Below are 19,204 nucleotides of genomic sequence, written 5' to 3'. Positions count from 1 at the left end.
CATTAATGCTCAAAGAAAATGAGGTCAAGGTCAGAGGAATCCTGCCAGACAGACATGCCCACCTTACAATCATTCAATAATCCATATACCAAATATATTCACCTATTGCTTATATAAATGGTATCTGAGAAACAGACCTAATCACTAAAACTTAATGTTGACCAATGAACCATGAAAATGGGGTAAACATTAGATGAACCTTGTCAAATGGACATGTACATCTTTCAATCATTCCATACACCAACTAATGTTCACCCATTTCTTATAGTATCTGAGATACAAAACTAACCATGAAAACATAAGATTGACCGATGAAACATGAAAATGAGGTCAAGGTTAAGATTACCCCGGCTTGATAAAACATTTGCACCTTACAATCATTCCATACACCAAATTTAGTTGACATGTTGCTTACAATATCTGAGAAATAGACCTAACCATGAACACTTAAAGTGGACCACTGATTAAAGAAATGAGGTCAAAGTCATTGTCTGATACATATGTTGATCTTGCTATGATTCTGTATACCAAATACAGTTATTATATTACCCATAACAAGTGAGAAAATTACATGTTAAAAAATCTATACAGTTTTTGAAAGCAGTAACTGAACAATGGCAATAAAATGAGGTCAAGGACAATGTTTACTACTTTGATGCTCCATTTACTTCTTTATTTTTGACTTTCAAATAGACTTCATCCCCCTAATTACATTATAGTTTTATTATATATGCAAGTGTGATATGATAAAAATTGTAGGAATGTTCCAGTAAAGCTATGACCACATACTTATACAAACTGGTCTGAAAAAAAAACTACTACAGTTGTACATCTTCCTTCCAAACTCCCAAGTGTATATATGTGCTTAAGGGATCTTGAGGCATTTTTTTTAATAAATTCAAAGAACATTTCATAAGGCTTTAAGAAAAGAAAACAAAATACAATACGTACTTCTGTATTCTCAGCCATCTTGTCATTCTGCAGAAATAGGTTGTATCATTTCTCACTGAAAGTAAATCGAACTGGGGAGTTAAATCTCAAATGCTTTATAATATATATTGAGAATAACGGTTTATCTAATAAACTCTTAAAACTTTCAACAGAGCTCACAAGTTTATAGACACTCCTCATTTGTATAGATAAAGCAAGTTTATATGATTTGCTATGAGATATATTGGATATGCTCAAAAATAATTTTGATCATTAAAATAAAACATTTACTGAAATTTAATTGAAATCCAGCAAGTTGTTCTGGGGGACTTAAGGATACTAGTTACCTATCCCATTAGAAACAAATTCCATGTTTTGCTATGGGGAGCACGCAAAATGTAGGGATAAGACAACAGATTATGAAGTGTACAATGCAATGATAAAGGAGAAATTCTGTAAAATTTCAATAAGATTCATCATGTGCTTATGTAGGAGTTAAGGATACTAGAAGCCTATCCCTTAAATAAGCACTGCAAAGTCCCATGTTTTGCTATGGGAAACACCATAAATCATTCAGATAAAATATTAAAAAATAGAAGTTGCACAATGAAAATTCAAATCCATTCCTTAGTTTAAGAAAAGTTGTACATACAGAGTACAGACAGACTGATAGACAAACAAACATATAGAACTCAATGCATTGCAGCTTTTAAAAAATATTAATATGACATAATATAAAACATTTGTTATCACAAATAAAAAAAATCTTAATTAATATTCATGAACCTATTTCAAAATCCTCGTAAACTTTACTGTTGAGCTACTCCTTCCTTATTTATCTAGCCCCTGGTAATGATTTGTAGTCTAAATGTTTTTGGTACTTCATGGACCTTCTTCAGAAGCAGAATTATGGATATATATAGTTTCTATAAGTTATCTGTAACTGGATAATTTTCTGTTATACGTTGCTGAATAATTTTTATTCTTTCAGTTAAATATCTGGTAAGCCAAGTGATCACCTGAACATGATGAGTAATACACAGATTACGAACTTATGTTGTTTGAACTCATCACACTTGATTAATTAGAAACAAATTTACATTGAAATTTACCCTTAACATTAAAGGGAGGTATCAAGGCTAAAATAATGCTTTCATTTCAAAGACTTGATATTTCAGCAAATCATAAGCCAAACATCAAGACTTGCATGACTACCATGATAATTTTAATGAAGTCAAACAGAAGCCAAAATGTTGGTTAGATATTTACCTAATTTATCATTTATCATCAGGGTTAAAGTTTATCATAACATTCAAAATCAGTTGAATAAAGTTGAAGGCTACAATAATGCTTCATTTAAAAGACTTGATATTTCAGCAAATCATATAAAGCCAAAACATCAAGACTACATAACTAACATGTATAATTTAAATGAAAGATAGGAGCCCAAATGTTGGTAGATGTTTACAGTAACCTATATAATTAGGTTTAATGTTTACCGTAACATACAAAATCAATTGAAAGAACTTTACCCTAACAGATGAAAATTCCACCAGATATTTAACTGAACGGATAATTATCTGGTTACGTATAACTTTCAGACACTATACAAATAAAGTCAGGGTTTCCGCTCAGGGTCGCTATTTTCGCATCTTGCGAAAAATATAAAATTGTGGGAATTTTTTTTATTATGGGCGAAAGTTTTTTGCAAAAGAATAATAGCAGTTTGACATCGTCCAACTTGTCTATTTTTACAGGTCTCTCTGATTTTTCACTTATCAATCGGCTTTTTAAATCAAACTGGATCTTGACAGAAAATCTATAATCAGATGACTGGAAAAAGTAAAAGCATTTGATAGCTATCAAGAAAAAAAAATAATCAATAAAAAGGTGTTTTAAAATTGTATTGTTTATAAAATTGTGTGGACAAATGGCTTCCCATGTCATTTAAATGAGTTGTTTTTAAAATAATAGTTTTGCAGTTGGCACTTCCCAATGATTATTGCGCTCCTGCTTTAAGCATAGTTATAGATTTTACTTTTAACGATAAACCAGAAAAGAAAGCTGTTTTTTTAAACATCTACAAAATTAGGAAAAATCTTAAAGATTTATTTGAAGCCCTAGAACTACACAGAAATTATCCAATAAATAGATTGAAGATGCTGATTTTTTCCGATATAAATATAATTATTGGCACTCCTATAACCATGAAAAGGGGGTAGTTGTACAGTTTTATTGCCTTTGTAATGTAATTTTACAGAATTCATAAATGTAAATAAAAATTATTATTCTAATTCAGTGTTCATTTATCAAAATGTTGATGAGGAAATAGAGATGTAGGATTAATGTACACTGGGACTCAATGTTACACATAGATGGACATTCATGCTGCAAATTGAAATTTAACTTGTTAGAAAGGAGTAAAATAAGTTGGTGAGAAAAAAACTGAAAGTGGGGGAAAATATTGTTTTGGGGAAATGGGTGGCTAAAAAGAAAATTGACCCAGTGGAAACCCTGAATAGAGTGCCATTATCAATCCATCATTCTGCCTCTGAATAAGGTCCATGAAGGACCGAAACAGGTCAGGCTATGAATCATCACCAGGCCCTGTTAATTATTTGTTTTCTGCATTACCTATACTTTTTACTGGTATTCATACACCTTAACAAACAAAATATCACTGCTTGTATTTTATCAAATGATCATTTATGAAATATAGGTCAAATACATTTGATATCACCATGCCGTAATATGGAATTGAATACAGAAATGAGCAGGGTGATGAACACATAAGGGAATCCCATAAATCATCACTATTGGAATCAAAATAGACAAATTCAGGTACTTTCAACATTCTCCTAAGTTGAGGTCTAAGTTTTTATCTAAATTCTATTCTAAAGACTTACATAACATTGGACTTTCTTCTCTAATTCTGTCATCATCATAATCATCTTCACCCATATCCAACTTCAACTGTTGGTAAAAGTATATAACTTTAATATCAATAATGAACACTTTTTTAAATAGACCAACAACCAGTGTTTGAATCAATATTTTCATATTTTGTGCCTTTTTAAAAATATTTCGATATTTTAAATGCAGGATGTTCTATTAAAAATGTTAGCTTAAGTATTGTTTAAACCCATTTGTTTTTAATGATTTACCAATAAGTTACAATTCATATTACTAGAATAAGGTGATGTATTTTAAAACCTATAAGAGATACAATAGTTAAATAGGTAACTATGACTTATAAACCATATGATATAAACTTTGCTATGTATAATCTATAAGGTAATGTTAAAGATTTCCTTTGTATGTACACTTACCTCATCCCCTGTCTCTATACACCTGAGCCTAGCCTGAACAGCTGACAGGGCTTCTATGGTATGTACACTTACCTCATCTCCTGTCTCTATACACCTCAGCCTAGCCTGTACAGCTGACAGGGCTTCTTCTGTCTGTACACTTACCTCATCTCCTGTCTCTATACACCTCAGCCTAGCCTGAACAGATGACAGGGCTTCTCCTGTCTGTACACTTACCTCATCTCCTGTCTCTATACACCTCAGCCTAGCCTGAACAGCTGACAGAGCTTCTTCAGTCTGTACTCTCTGCTCTCGCTCCATTAGTAATGTCTTTTCCAACCTTTCATTTGTTTCTGTTAACTGGGTTCTCACTCTGGCAAAGTCTGCTAGTCTATAATAAAATATCTCATTAATTTAATCCATTGCAATATCTTGCCAATTTATTTCTAACAGCAAAAACTTGTATGTTACCAAGGAAGGTAATACATTCATTTATTTATGCAGAATAAAAGGAAGTAAATCAAAGTTGTCGCCCTTTGAATAGTTATGAAAGGAAATAACTGAATAATTTTCATTAAAACAGAAACTTGGCAACAAATATTTTTTTTAACCTGAACATTTTGACCACACAGGATGAAATTTTAAGCATATTCAAGGCTTAAGGCATCTGAATACAAAACATAGATTAACCTTTGAGGTCTTATGCTTTGTAGAACTAGCTTAGACTGATGTTATTAGAACAGCACACTTATGTCTCATCTACATTGTTTCTTATTTTACAGACTAATATGCATATGAACAAACCTGGCCTCAAATTCTTTGTTTTCCATTCTCATGTCTTCCGATGTCTGTCGAAGTGGTTTGTCATTGGATGAGCTTGGTATATCTGGTAACTTTTCAACTTTCACCTCTGATAATTCTATAGCATTAGCCTTTTGAATTTTCTCAGACGTAGCTTTTCTTTCAAATGAAATTAACTGCAAGATGAAAGGAATATCTCTACTTTTACATAACTATGATGTTTCAATAACACCAATTATTTGAAACAATACCTCCATTTTTAACAAATACAAAATAAAGCAAAAAATTTACTTGCAGTCCTACAAAGAATACCCAAACTCATATGGTTTTTGATAAAAAAAAATTCCATGCTGAGTAGACTTAATAGAAATTAAATGACATTGTCTTTATTAAATAGATAGTTACTATCTGTCAAATCTGAAAAATCGCTTACATGGTAACTCAACATTATATAATTCCAGATAAAATATCAAGTAATTCCACAACATCAAAGCTAAGAAATATCCCACAAAAGGGACAGACCAACAAACAAAGTAGTTGCAGTAAAACACCCTCTCTAGGATTGGTGGCATAATTATGATTGATTGATTGTTGGTTTCCTAACATTTAGTGGTAGTTATTTCCAGCATGAAATGACATTAAGAGCATGAGAATTGATTAAATTTATATTCACAGATTTTGTATGGTTTTGCATTGATGTACACACATCTCACTTGTATATTACATATACCTATCTATTTTTTATGGGTGCTAGTTTTTATCATTTAAGAAACATAAGTTGATTCTTGTATACTAAGATACTGATATTAAGAAAATGCATAGTTTGTCTGGTATGCTTTGTACCATATCAATCATTTTGTTTTTGTTTTGTTGTGATTAACACTACATTCTATACACTTATACAGTTATAAAATCATCCGTTTCATTGAATAACCTCTGAATTTCAACAACTTATAAACCTAACTGCATATAGTTAGACTAAATGCACTTTGTCAGTTTGAAAAAGACTGGAAACAGTTTTGAACTCCTCTCATCAGAGTTATACTAAATAATCTCAAGGGGTCTATTAATGTAGATTTTACTCAACTATTAAGACCATTGTATCATAGAGAACCCTCAGTTCATGTTCATGTTAAAGCCAAATAAACTTAAAAAATGAACCAACCTTAGCCTGGAGTTCATTGTGAGACTGGTACAACAACCTGTATTGTTGCTGTAGAGAACTCAACTCTTGTTCTCTCCCTCTAAGAGCCTGCGAAAAGTTACCAAGTTGTTTGTTCAGATGACTCCTGTCCTCTGCTAACTGGCTCACCTGTAAAATTAATTGGCATGTAGCTAATTCTGGGATTTAAATAGTTCACATAAACATTTTATTTTCTAATATGTGCAAGTAAGTAAGGTATCTACCATGTTTAAGGCATGCAATGCAAAAATGATTGTTATGCATGTGTAAAATTCAACAATCACAATTTTTTCATCATTTGATTGATTGATGATTACTAAACATTGCATCATTTTATCAATAGAATGTTCAAAAGAGGATGGATATTTCAAAATTTTGTTGAACAAGTTTTCAATAAGCAATTTTTGAAACAAATTGCATAATATTTAATCTGATGATAACTTTTTTGCTGAATCTGAGTGTAACACATTTCTGCTATGGATTAGAACTAATAAATTCTAAAGCTTTATGAAAAAAATATATAAATTCTTTGTATTATAAGATTGAAAAATTAATATTAAAGCACTAGCTCTGTAGGTACTTAGCAATTATCAAACCCAAATCAATATTTTTTTAAATTTTTCTACTCTCAACAACTACTCAAGTTTACCTTTTTATGTTATTAGAAAATTTGAAACTACAATTGACAATTTACATACCTGTCGTGCAAGCTGTTGACATCTGGCTTCTCTCTGCTGTAATCTGTGATTTAACTGGTTACTTTCTGTTTGAGCCTGATTCTTCTGTCCCATAGCCACATTAAACTGTTTCTGTAACTGGTCATAATCTGCCTGAAACCTACTCGTCTCTTTTCCATCCTTATTGGACAGATTTAACTGAGACTGTAGGGTATTATTATCAAACACTAACTGTTGTAATTCTCCCTCAACTCTTAGTAATTCCTGATTCACTTGAACGTTTTGATCAGAGTTTGTTTCTATTTGTTTTTCAAGATCTAATATATGTTTGATTAGTCTGTCTTTTTCTCTTTCAAAATGGTCTCTTTCTTCTTTGATTATTGAAACATCTTTTTGAGACTCACCTTGTTTAAGAAGTCTCTGATGAAGTTCTTCTATTTGCTTTGCCATGTTTGAATTGTCATTAATAATCTTACTATATTCTGCATTCATACTATTTAAATCAGTTTGTAATTTATCAAACATTGCACTTTTTTCTTCTAACAATTGTCTTAACTTTTCATTTTCCTGTTTCATCATGTCATTTTCTCTTGAACTAGAATCAGGAGATTTTCCAACATGTCGTACCTGTTCACGTTTGATATTTTCATCAACCTCCACAACCTTTTTCACATCCAAATTATTCTTGAGAGAACTTATTGTTAAATCCTTTTCCTTTAGTTCATTTTTCAAATTATCAACATTTTTCACAGCCTCAGAATATTTTTCTCCCATCTCTTGGAATTCTTTCTGTAGTGAATCAAACATTTTGACCTTCATTTCTTGTGGACTTGTCCTTGATCTTAACCTTTCATTCTCTGACATCAGTTCATTCAGTTCCTCATTTATGATATCTAACTGTTCTCTCAATCCTTCAACTTCTGAGTTATCAGCCTGAATATTTTCTGCAGCTTGCTTAATAAGATTATTATTTTCTTTCTCTAGAGTTTCAAATTTCTTGTTCAGTTCTTCAAACTCACTCTGTAACTTGTCAAACATTTGTACTTTCATTTTATCAGGACCAGCACCTTGCTTTAGATTCTCATTTTCTGACATTAATTCATTTAGTTCCTCATTGATCAATTGAAGCTGTTCCTCCAAGTCTGTTACTTTGGAATCGTCCGCTACCACATGAGGTCTGCCAGAGTCTTTAGATTTTTTTAGTTGCTCAGTTTTAAGGTTTTCATTTTCTTCCATTGCAGTACTGTATTTTTCAGCCAGGTCAGAAAATTGTTTTTGTAATGTATCATACATTTGTTCTTTCATTGCCGCAGGGTTAGATTTCAACCTTTCATTCTCAGACATGACTTCATTGAGCTCTTCATTTATAAGTTCCAATTGTTCTTCAAGGTCAGTCACACGATCGTCTGAAGAAGATGCTGTTTTTCCATGTTTCAAATGTTCAAATTCTGTTTCTTTCTTTCTCAGTGCTATCTTAGTTTGATCAAGATCTTCTTTCATTTTTTTCCAATTTTCCTCATTGATGCCAGATTTGTGTTCCTTCCGTGTACTTTCTAGTTCTAGCCTAAGATCTTCAATCTCTTCTTCTAGGGATGTCATTTCCTGAAGTTTCCAGTCAAGTCCTTCTCTTTCCACCTGTTGTTGCTTACACAATATTCGTAACTTTTCAACTTCTCTTTTCAAATCATCAACATTATCAGCTACTTGAGCATTTTTAAATTCAGCCTTCAAGTTCTCTATTTTCTCCTTTGAGTCTTTCTTTTCATTGATCAGATCTTCTCTTAGGCCATCCATTTCTTCCATAATTTGTTCGTGTTCTGATTCAAGTTCCAATATTCTAGTTTTCAAAGTAGCTATCTGAGTATTTTCTTGTTCTAGTTCTGAGATCTTATTTTTCAACTCATTGACATCTCCACCTCCATCTTGAATTTGTTTGATTTTATGAAAATGTTCCTCTTTTTCACGATTCAATGTTTGTTTTAGATTAGCAACAATTTCCCTGTAACTTTTACACTCAGATTCTAGTTCATCACACAACGACTGATTTTCCTTTACTTTTCTCTCATTATCAGTTTTCTTTCGTTCCAAGATTTCAATTTCGGATCGTAAAATTTCTGTTTCCACATGAAGTGTTTCTTTTTCTTTCAATGCTTGGTTCAAAGATTCTGATAATTTAGAATTCTCCTGTTTTAATATTTGAAAATCATCAGATAATTTAAGATTTTGAGATTTCAACTCTGTTAATTCAGAACTTTCAGTTTCAATTTGCTGAAGCAAAACTTCGATATGGCTTTTATATTTTGTCTCATTTTCTAACACATGTGTATTCAATTTTTCATTCTTTAATTTTTCTGTGTCTAAAGATTGTATCACTTCGTCTTTTTCTCTTTTAATATTTTTAAATTCCAGTTCGTATTTTTCTATTTCTCCTTTCAAAGCTTTGATTGATGTCTCTGCATTAGCATTACCACTTTCCAAATTTGTTGTGGTCTCAGCAAGTTTTTCTTTAGCCTGATCAAGTTCTGATTGTAAAGCCTGATTTTTAGCCTTGAATGCCTTAAGTTTTGTTAACATCTTCTCACATTTTGTCTCATTTACAGACAAATTCTTATGTAAAGTTTGAATTTCATCTTTAAGAGCCTGAATTTCATGATTTTCTTTAGGTGCAGTCTGCCTTAGGGGCTCAACTTGTACTTTTTGGATAGCATCACCCCAGCCATCATGGACCTGAGAATCATGACCATATTCTGGTGCTGACTGTCTAAGTGGTTCAATGGCTACCTTTTCTATGGTATCTCCCCATCCCATGTCAGTAACATGAGCTATATCTTTATCCATTTTCTCTGTGACTTCTTCTTTTCTTTCATTTAACATATTGTATTTAGTTTCTAGTTCAGTTTTATCTTGACTTAGAATATTACATTTCTCTGTCAGTTTAACTATATCTTGCTTTAAATTTTCGACATCTGTTTCCAAATCATGAATTTTCTGTTGAGATTTATCAAGCTCACTATTTAATTCTATTTTTACCTGAGAATCTGTGTCAGCATTTGAATTTAATGTATTTTCTAGTTCTTGTAGCCTCTGAAGTGATTCAGTTCTACTTTCTAATTCTCCTTTCAGATTAAGAATTTCTTCAGTTGCCTGAGATAGTTTTTCCTCTAACTCCACTCTAGTACTATCTTTAGATAATAATTCTGACCTACTCAGGTCTACTTTTTCCTGATAACTATTAACTTCTGTTCGTAAATGCTCATTCTGTGCTGTAATTTCAGTTAATTGTGCTTGCAGTTTTTGACATTGCTGTAAAAGTTCACTCATTGCTGTCTCAGAGTCTTTGTTGTCACCTGTTGATGCAGAGACAGATAACTCCAAATCTTGCTTTTCTGTAGTTAGTCTGTCAACACATAATTTAAGTTCATGATTTTCCTTTGAAACGTTTTCAATCGTCACTGCTAACTCGTCTTTTTCTTTAGAAATATTTCCTGTAGACAGTTTGAGTTCTTCAATCTGTTTTGAAAGCATTTCTTTTTCACTGAGAAGACTATTGTTTCCTTCAGTTAAAATTTTAATCTGTTTTTGTAAAGATAAATTCTCTGATTTTAATTTTTCAATATTTTTTACCTGATTGGTTAATTCCAAAATTTCATTCTTCAGTGCTTCATTTTTTGTTGACTGCTCAATTAATTCTGATTCTTTGGATTCAATTGCATTTTGAATTATTGTTATCTGGTCAGAAAACTGACTTTGTAATAACTGTTTTTCTTCTGCTTGATTGGCTAATTTATTTTCAATTTCTAATATACTTTTTTTATACTGATGGTTCTGTTGTGACATTCTCTCTTGCAGAGACTGATTTTCTTCTGTTTGATCGGTTAATTTAGTTTCATAAATATTTTGTAACCCTTCAACTTTCTTTTCAATTTCATCCCTCAAAGTCTTTTCACTACTTTCTAGTTTTTGTTTTAGGACACTAATTTCCTGTTCTGATGTTCCGATAACATCTTTTATAATTTCAGAAACTTGATTCAAATTTTGGAAATCTATATGATGTAAATGAGGTGTGAGTAGTTTGAGACTGTGAGCAAATTGAGATAAATTTTCTTCATGAAATGCTAACTGATTTGATAAATCTACAATCTTTGAAGCTGTTTGTTCCAGATTTTTTTGAAGACTTTGTTTTTCTTCTGCAAATTGCCCTTTTTCTATTTGACCTTGTTTTACATCATTCTGTAGCTGTTCCACTGATGCCGTCTGCTTTCTGACTTCCTGTTGAAGAGACTGTATCAGTTCTTCAAAATTTCCTACTCTTTCTTCCATTTCTTTTACATAACTTTCTTTTTCTTCTGTTATTTTTTCCAACTCTATAACTTTTCTTGATAATCTTTCAATTTCTGATTGTTTTTCTTGAAGTTCCTGTTTTTCATCGTGTTCTTCCAACTGAGATTTTTCTAAAGAGCTATTTACAGCAACATAATCATTTGAAACTTCTTCATATTTTTGTGACAATTCTGACAACTGATTTTCTAATTCTGATTTTGTTTCTTCCAATACTACTGAAGATTCAGATAATGTTTTGAATTTCTCTTGCATTTCTGTATACTGGTGTTCTTTTGCTGATAATTGACTAGATAATGTTTCTATTTCAGAAGATTTCTGTTCCAGGAGTTCTTTGACTTCCAATAATTCTGCCTGTTTGCTTTGAAGTTTTTTTGATTTAGTCTGACTTTCCTCTTCTCCATGACCCTGAATAAAAGAATAATATTAAATGCATTTGTTTACTTCATAAAAGAATAAAATACCCTTTTCACTTCATATTATTTCATATATATATATAACACTAATATGTTGTCCATTATTAAGAGTACAGGTTGACCTCTAGTAAGGGTACAGGTTGACCTCTAGATGTCCTGTCTGTTATTTTTTGTCTTAAGATTGCTGCCTCATTGACATATGATCATAACTCTTTATCTTATAATTGATTTTTTTGAATGTCAAATAATTTACTTTCGAGGAAAAAAATTGAATGTAGAATAATAAAGAATATGTTCCAAATTCCCCAGTAAAGAAAAGAATGTTTCATCCAAGCACATTTAATTTGGCAAGTCTCCATAACATGTAAAGAAAAAGTTTAAAATTTGATGCAATAAGTTACAAATAATTGATATTTTCAGATCTCAGACACAATTTTAGTCATTATTGCACTGAAGTTTAATACCATATTATAACTGTTGTAACCATTATTATCACATATTGTATTGTGCTAAACTTGTTTTTGCACTGCTGATATTGTACAAAAGAAAAAGCAATTATCAGACCAGTGGGCTGAGATGGGCTTATCAGGCTATTTCAAGTGGAGAGCCAAATCAGCTTTCATAGGTAAAAGCCACATCATATCTCTTGTGGTTTGGATAGTCTTGTACAATCTGCCAGACTTACTTGATCAGAAACTAACCCTTCTGTTTATTTTAAAAACACTCTATAGCAAAGAATTCCATTCAAACCTGTGTAAGGGGCTATATTGAATTTGCAACTTGAGCTATGCACTCTTGCTTCATGTTAAAGGTCTTATTAAGATGAAATACAGCAACCAAATTGCTATTCCTTTGCTTTTGGTTTTGTCAAGAGCAAATAGGGCTTTTTTGTTATGAATTATTACACTATAACCATTTATTCATTAAAAGTTAAATTACTGCTGTGAGGAGTCACCAAGTTTTCAGCATAACTTAAAGTAATACAAACCTCAGCTTTAGCTGTTTCTTCCTTCTCTTTGATTGTTTTCTGTAATTGGAACTTCAATTTCTTAGCAGTAGCCAGTGCTTTCTTAAACTGAAGTTCTTTTTCATCAAATGCTTTCTTCATTTCTGCAAGTTCTTCCTCTTTCTTGGACAGTGACTGTTTGATTTCACCTATTTCAGCATCTTTGGTCTTAATTGTAGCTGACAGAGATTCATTTTCATCTGCCAAGGGGGATAATGTTTCTTCTTCTTCCTGAAGATTTTCAACCAATGACATGATTTTCTGATCTTTTTCTGAGACTGTATGTTTCAGTTTTTCTATAGAAGTTTGTAACTCTACAATTTGTTGATCCTTTTCCAATAAAGACTGATTAGCATCTTCTAAGGTTGTTATCTCTTCATCTTTCTCTGTTATGACATCCTTTAAATTATCAATTAAACCTTGCATTTCGTTGATTTTCTCTTCTTTTTCATTTGAAGCCTGAATTAAATTTTCTACTATTTTTTTCTGTTCATCAATGCTAAGCTGTAGTTCTTCAGATAATCTCTCAAATTTCAGTCTCTGTTCACCAAGTTCTCTAAGATTTCTCTCACATTTTTCAATGGTTTCATCTTTTTCAGCAGCTTTCTGATTAAAATTTTCTATCATTTTCTTTTGTTCCTCCACAGTAACTTCCAGTCTTTCTGACCAGCTTTCATATTTGCATTTCTCTTGAGTTATTTCTGATAACTCATTTGCATATTCATCAACTGTTTTTTTGTGCTCATCCTGTTGAGAAAGTAACTGCCTCTGAAGGTTTTCATTTTCCTGCTTAGAGAGACCATATTCATCTTTCAGTTCTTGAATCTGACTGGTTAACATTGTAATATCATGTTTCAGACTTTCTCCATCATTCCTACTAAAACCATTCTGAAAAAAAACCAGATATATACATTTGTATATACTTTTCCTTCCAAAATTTTGCATTTACTTTTCTCCTAATAAAGTACTTTAAAACTTATTTGGTATCCAAGTGCAGGGCATTTTTTTAATATTTCTTCTGTTTTCTTAATTGTTGCGCTTCCTTGATGTTTTGAATTCAGCTTTAGCTGAGTTGCAATCTCTGGGTTTTTAAAGTTTTTGTAATGGGTTCTTTTGATGTTAACATTTTTAAAATAAAATCATGAAAATCTAAAAATTTCCAGATTTTGGTATAGATATTGTTTATCACTCATATATTTTGAGTCTGGAAACCTAAAGTTTTTTTGTTTTTTGTTTTTTTGGCATTTAAAAAAACTTTCAGCAACAATGAATATATCCTTTTGCCAGTTTTTATTGGTGGAAGATGTCAAGAGTACCTGGAGAAAACAACTGACTTTCAGCAGAAAAACTAGTAGTTCTTGCCAAGGAACAGAAAAGTTCATCACATAAGCTGAGTTCAACTTTGTCTTATAATTTAAATCTGGCTTTAATGGCATTTTGTTATACATCAATTGAAAGCCTATAAACCAATTTCTAGCTTGTACATTGAAGGATATAAAAATTCATGACAAGAAATCCTTGCAAGAATGAGATAAACAACATTGCTTTTGAAACTGTCTTAATTCCATAAAGTAATCTATACTGCAGTAAATATAAAAGAACAGAACAGAGTTCCAATGTCCCCCGTGTTGCACATATTTTATCTATCCAAGGGCAGTAACTTAAAAAAAAATTTTTTTTTCTGTTTTTAAAACTTATGGGGCATATCTCTTTAGAAAATAATTGATCGGCACTGATTTTTGAACTTGTCTGAGACATTGCTTTAATAAACCTTTGATATAAATTTGATAAAAATCTGGCAAAAATTGTACACATGAGAGCACCTACAATGCAATTTTAAATATAATTAATATTTCAAAGGGGCATAACTCTTTTAAAAATAATTGATCGACACTGATTTTAGCATTTGTCTGAGACATTGCTAATATACACCTATGATAGAGTATCATAAAAACCGGGGAAGTATTGTACACATGAGAGTGCTAACAATGCAATTTTCCATATGGTTAATATTTCAAAGGGGCATAACTCTTTTAAAATGATTGATTGGCACTGATTTTCGAACTTGTCCCAGACTTTGGTGATATAGACCTATGATATATCTATACTACTAAAATAACAAGGTCCAATTTGTTAGCCGGCATGACATAAAAACATCTAATCAAAGAATTAAAATTTATATATAACTAATATAGGACAATGGTCTTGATTAAAAATTACACCATTCAAGGCCCTTTTGTTTTCAACATAATTAACATCACCAATAATTTAAAAGTCAAGGTTGCATCCGATACAGATACCAATAGTACCTGTTACCTGTTACCTAATCTGTATGTTCCGCCTCTGTCAGGCGCACCACCAAACGGTGTATTTGGGATTTGCTATATACACAGGTCACACCCGAACTTTGTCATTCTACAGGAATTGACACTACTAAATTCAATCACTGACCAAAAAAATATATCTACAAGTAGTTTCCGGTTGTAGTAAGAAAACCAGGATGGATTCAAACAGAAAGATTTTGAAGCAGAGAAAACTGTGCACCTTATAATCAGCATGACTTTTATATCTAATAACAAAACGAATACTAAAAATCCAGGCTGAAAATAAGGCATAGGTACTTTAATTCAGTCACGGACCCGCGATGTCGCAGGTGTGTTCTAGTGTTTTATAATCAAAGCATTGTCGATGTTGTGATCCAGCCATATTCATAGCTAGTCTGATATTCTTTCTGACCATACTTTTTTCAATATTTTTTTCTCTTTTCATTTCCAATCTTACTGTTAAATTTCTATGTTATTGCCCACAGGTAGGGAATTTCGCAATATTGATGCAAATAATGATATATATATATTGATATTTCAAATTTAGACTGTCAGATTTTTTTTTTATAAATATTTGCAATTTAATGGTATTGACATGAATGGAAGGGAAATCGTCAAACAAGTAATATATTTTTTTATATGCCATTAATTATAACTGGCTTAATAATTTCCAGAAAGAGGCCTTGGAAATGCACTTTCTCAACAACAAAAATTAATAACTAATTTTTATCTAAATTGGTGTTCATTCTTCATCAAGAAAAAATACATTTCCTGTATTCAAATTTAAATGTACAAATACTTAATGCTGAGATATTTCCAATTACTGTTAAATAGCAATATAATGGGATATAAATGTAGAACAAACAAATAAATTTTATTGCAGAAAATGCTCAGGTAAGAATTAAGCAATTTTGTTTATTGTTTCTACCAAATTTCTGATAATTGTAACTAATTAATAAGATCTTGATTATTGACTTATGTCAGATGATAACGACACTGATTTTACAAGTGAAATAAAATTTGCTTGCATTATTATACATATTTTTACATTTTTTGTCTTTTCTTTGAAAAAAAAACCATGTCTGATTAATCATACAGCTAGCTAGCAAAATTAACAGAATATTTTAATGTAGTGTAGATCAAAATAAATAATACATTTGTAGGTTTACTATTGAGGTCAAGAATGTGTGTATTCAGTTAGGTGTGTAATAAATTGTGCCTATTTAATTATATAACAGGTCATGAGATATTAAATGTGGTGAATTAAGACTGGGGTTGTTTCCAATTAATACTTACACCTTTGAGTGTAATTATTTAAAAATCATGACAGTTTATAATCATACTGACTCTTACTTGCCTATGGAAAGAATTGGAGTAATATCATTTCAAAAAAGTGTGGGAATCAACTTAGATATATTAACACACATGTTGACCTAAATTTCATAAAACAAAAACTTACACAAGCATAAGATAATAATATAATACTTTCAAAATTGTTATCAACTGATTCAATTGATGTAAAAATACTTTTTCAATTTATTTCATAAATAGTAAATCATTATAAATTTTGATTTACAAAGGAACTATATGCAAGTGTATATCTAAAATAAAAGGGTTGTTCGACCAATCTTTTCTTCATTTAAGGGCAAATAACATGTCAAAAGTTGGCAGTTGATGATTAAAATGGTGTAGAAAGTTTCTGCAAGTCATAATAAACTGCTTCGCTGAGCGCAGCTGGATACGCCCGCAGAGGTCCAACCCTCAACAGTTGGGGCAAAAATGGACACAATATTCAAGCTTGATTCAGGTCTGAATTTGGATTGTAATTAAATATTTGACATATTATAGGTTTCTGAATAAATGTAGTCAAAGAACTTGAAATTGGTTATATGAATTGAATTTATATTCAATTAAAGATTTCTTGCTGTTGTGCAATACTTAGTAAATCTGTTGTCAGACTATAAACAAATAAAGTTCAATTAATTCTCAATATCATATTAGAAATTTATGAAAATAAAAAGGGAGCTTACATCAATAGATATAAACAATTCACCAAAGTTTCATGAGAATTGGTGATAGCATTTTTGAGTTATTGTCCGAAAACTGGAAAATCACCCCTTTTTTTAATGAATAAAACCCCATAACTCAGAAATGTAAAATGTAAAATTTATAAAATTCTAAAGGGAGCTTACATCAATACATACAAACAATTCACCAAAGTTTCATAAGAATTGCTGAAAGCATTTTTGAGTTTTTGTGCGAAAAATGGAAAATCCCCCCTTTTTTTATGAATAAAACCCTGTAACTTGGAAACGTAAATTCTAAAATTTATAAAAATTGAAAGGGAGCTCATGTCAAAAGATATAAACAATTAACCACAATTTCTTGCAAGTTGGTGAAAGCATTCTTGACTTATTGTCCGAAAACTGGGAAATCCCCCTTTTTTTAATGAATAAAACCCCATAACTCGGAAACGTAAAATCTAAATTTAAAAAAAAAACGAAAGGAAGCTCACGTCAATAGATATAAACAATTCACCAAAGTTTCATGCAAATTGGTTTAAGCATTTTTGAGTTAATGTCCGACATGTTGACGACAGACAGACGGACGGACGGACGGACAGACGAACAACGGTATACCATAATACGTCCCGTAAACGGGCGTATAAAAACACATAATTAGTTTCATTAGATGTCTTTAACTTAGTATTCTGCACCATCTCCAAAAAAAGAGTGATCGCATAGATCCAGCATGGCTGAATCAAAAATCTGGCAAGAATTGTACATGTGAGAGTGCTAACAACTTAACAAGACCAGACAGACAGACACCCGGTATTTCTATGTCCCCCTCAACGCTCCGTGCGGGGGACAAAAATTACTTCAGATAAATAGTGTGCTGGTCGCTATATTGAAATAAAACACCGCATTATAATACTTAGAAACATGCATAAACAAACCAAATACATTACCTCAGCAGCCGACTGTAATGTTTGGACCTTTTCAACCATGATAGCTTCTTCGATAAATGGCACTCTACAATATTCAAAACAAACAGTTAAATTATCATGATAAAGGACACATCTGACTATATTGGTCTTCTTTACATTTAACAGAAATAATGATAATAACCATCAAATGAACATATCAACATACTATAGATTTCATTCCATACTTCAATGTTAGTATACAGTGAGAACACCAAATAGCAACTATTAAAAGAAATTAAAAAGGATCCAAGCTTGCAAAATTCAATCTCAGCATACTTTTTTAAAATGAATTTTAATTGCCTAGCAACTGATATTTACTGGGAAAGAATGTCATGGTGATATTCTTTTGTTATGACTAGATAGAAAAACACTACTGATGAATATCACAAAATTCAACTTATACTGACATTATTAACCAGCTTTATAACAAATCATGATGGATTGGTACTAAATATTCAGTGGCAATTAATTATTACATACATATCAAGATAGAACATGCTTATGTAATATGAATTTGATCTGTGCCTTGTGCTAGACTGACCTTTTCATCCGGAAACTTAATGTGTACTTCACAAGGTAACAGTCCACAGTAAAACAATTCATCCCACCATAACACATAATTCAGACTCTGAGCCAACAAGTTTTTCTCTAAGATGCCACATGCTTCATGAAGAAGCAGCAAACCAATTTTCACTTTGTTTGACACAGCTGGGGATTCAACCCCCAATATTCTGTACTTCAGGCAAGCATGCTGCCATGAGACCACCAAGATGGTTAAAACAAAAAGGATGTATCTCCTTATAATTGGACAACTGTTCATATTTTATTGTGTTTCAACCAAAAAGTTAGCAACAGGTGGAGCAGATTGGCTCCAACCTGTGATTTTAGTAAAAAAAAACAACCAAGAATATGCATCAATATAGCACCATACCCTGCTTGCTTTTCTTTTCAATTTTCAGTAAACTTTGAAATCTTAGTAAAAAAAAACACCCTAATTTGACATGTATATATTAAACAGTTAACTTAATTGAAAACATGTGTACTAAGTTTCAAGCTCTAAGTGACCACAAACTACCCTAAACCAAAAAGTTTAACCTGATTTAGTACACACACACACACTGGAAAGCATAATGCCCCTATACTATCATAGACAGAATTTTAGGGGTGTTCCAAAAGAAATTAAAATACTTAAAATAAAAGTCAATCATCTTGAAAAAAAATATTGAAATTAAGAA

General features: G+C 31.4%; 1 protein-coding gene across 3 annotated transcripts in view; it reads right to left on the bottom strand.

Moving 5' to 3' along the window:
- LOC127725784 (golgin subfamily B member 1-like) overlaps nt 1-19,204 on the bottom strand; it is a 58,590-nt gene that overhangs the window by 3,362 nt on the left and 36,024 nt on the right. For all 3 annotated transcript variants that reach the window (XM_052233059.1, XM_052233058.1, XM_052233060.1), the window contains 8 exons: nt 17,952-18,015; nt 12,642-13,547; nt 6,921-11,645; nt 6,205-6,351; nt 5,043-5,215; nt 4,476-4,629; nt 3,837-3,903; nt 952-1,006 (listed from right to left, as the gene is read on the bottom strand). In XM_052233059.1, the coding sequence (XP_052089019.1) occupies nt 952-1,006; nt 3,837-3,903; nt 4,476-4,629; nt 5,043-5,215; nt 6,205-6,351; nt 6,921-11,645; nt 12,642-13,547; nt 17,952-18,015 (6,291 nt within the window). The remainder of the gene's footprint in view (nt 1-951; nt 1,007-3,836; nt 3,904-4,475; nt 4,630-5,042; nt 5,216-6,204; nt 6,352-6,920; nt 11,646-12,641; nt 13,548-17,951; nt 18,016-19,204) is intronic.

This window comes from Mytilus californianus, unplaced genomic scaffold, assembly GCF_021869535.1.
Source record: "Mytilus californianus isolate M0D057914Y unplaced genomic scaffold, xbMytCali1.0.p SCAF_15, whole genome shotgun sequence".
NCBI classification, from domain to species: Eukaryota; Metazoa; Mollusca; class Bivalvia; order Mytilida; family Mytilidae; genus Mytilus; species Mytilus californianus.
The sequence above is the reverse complement of the archived record's forward strand: the minus strand, read 5'-3'. Positions and strand labels throughout refer to the sequence as shown.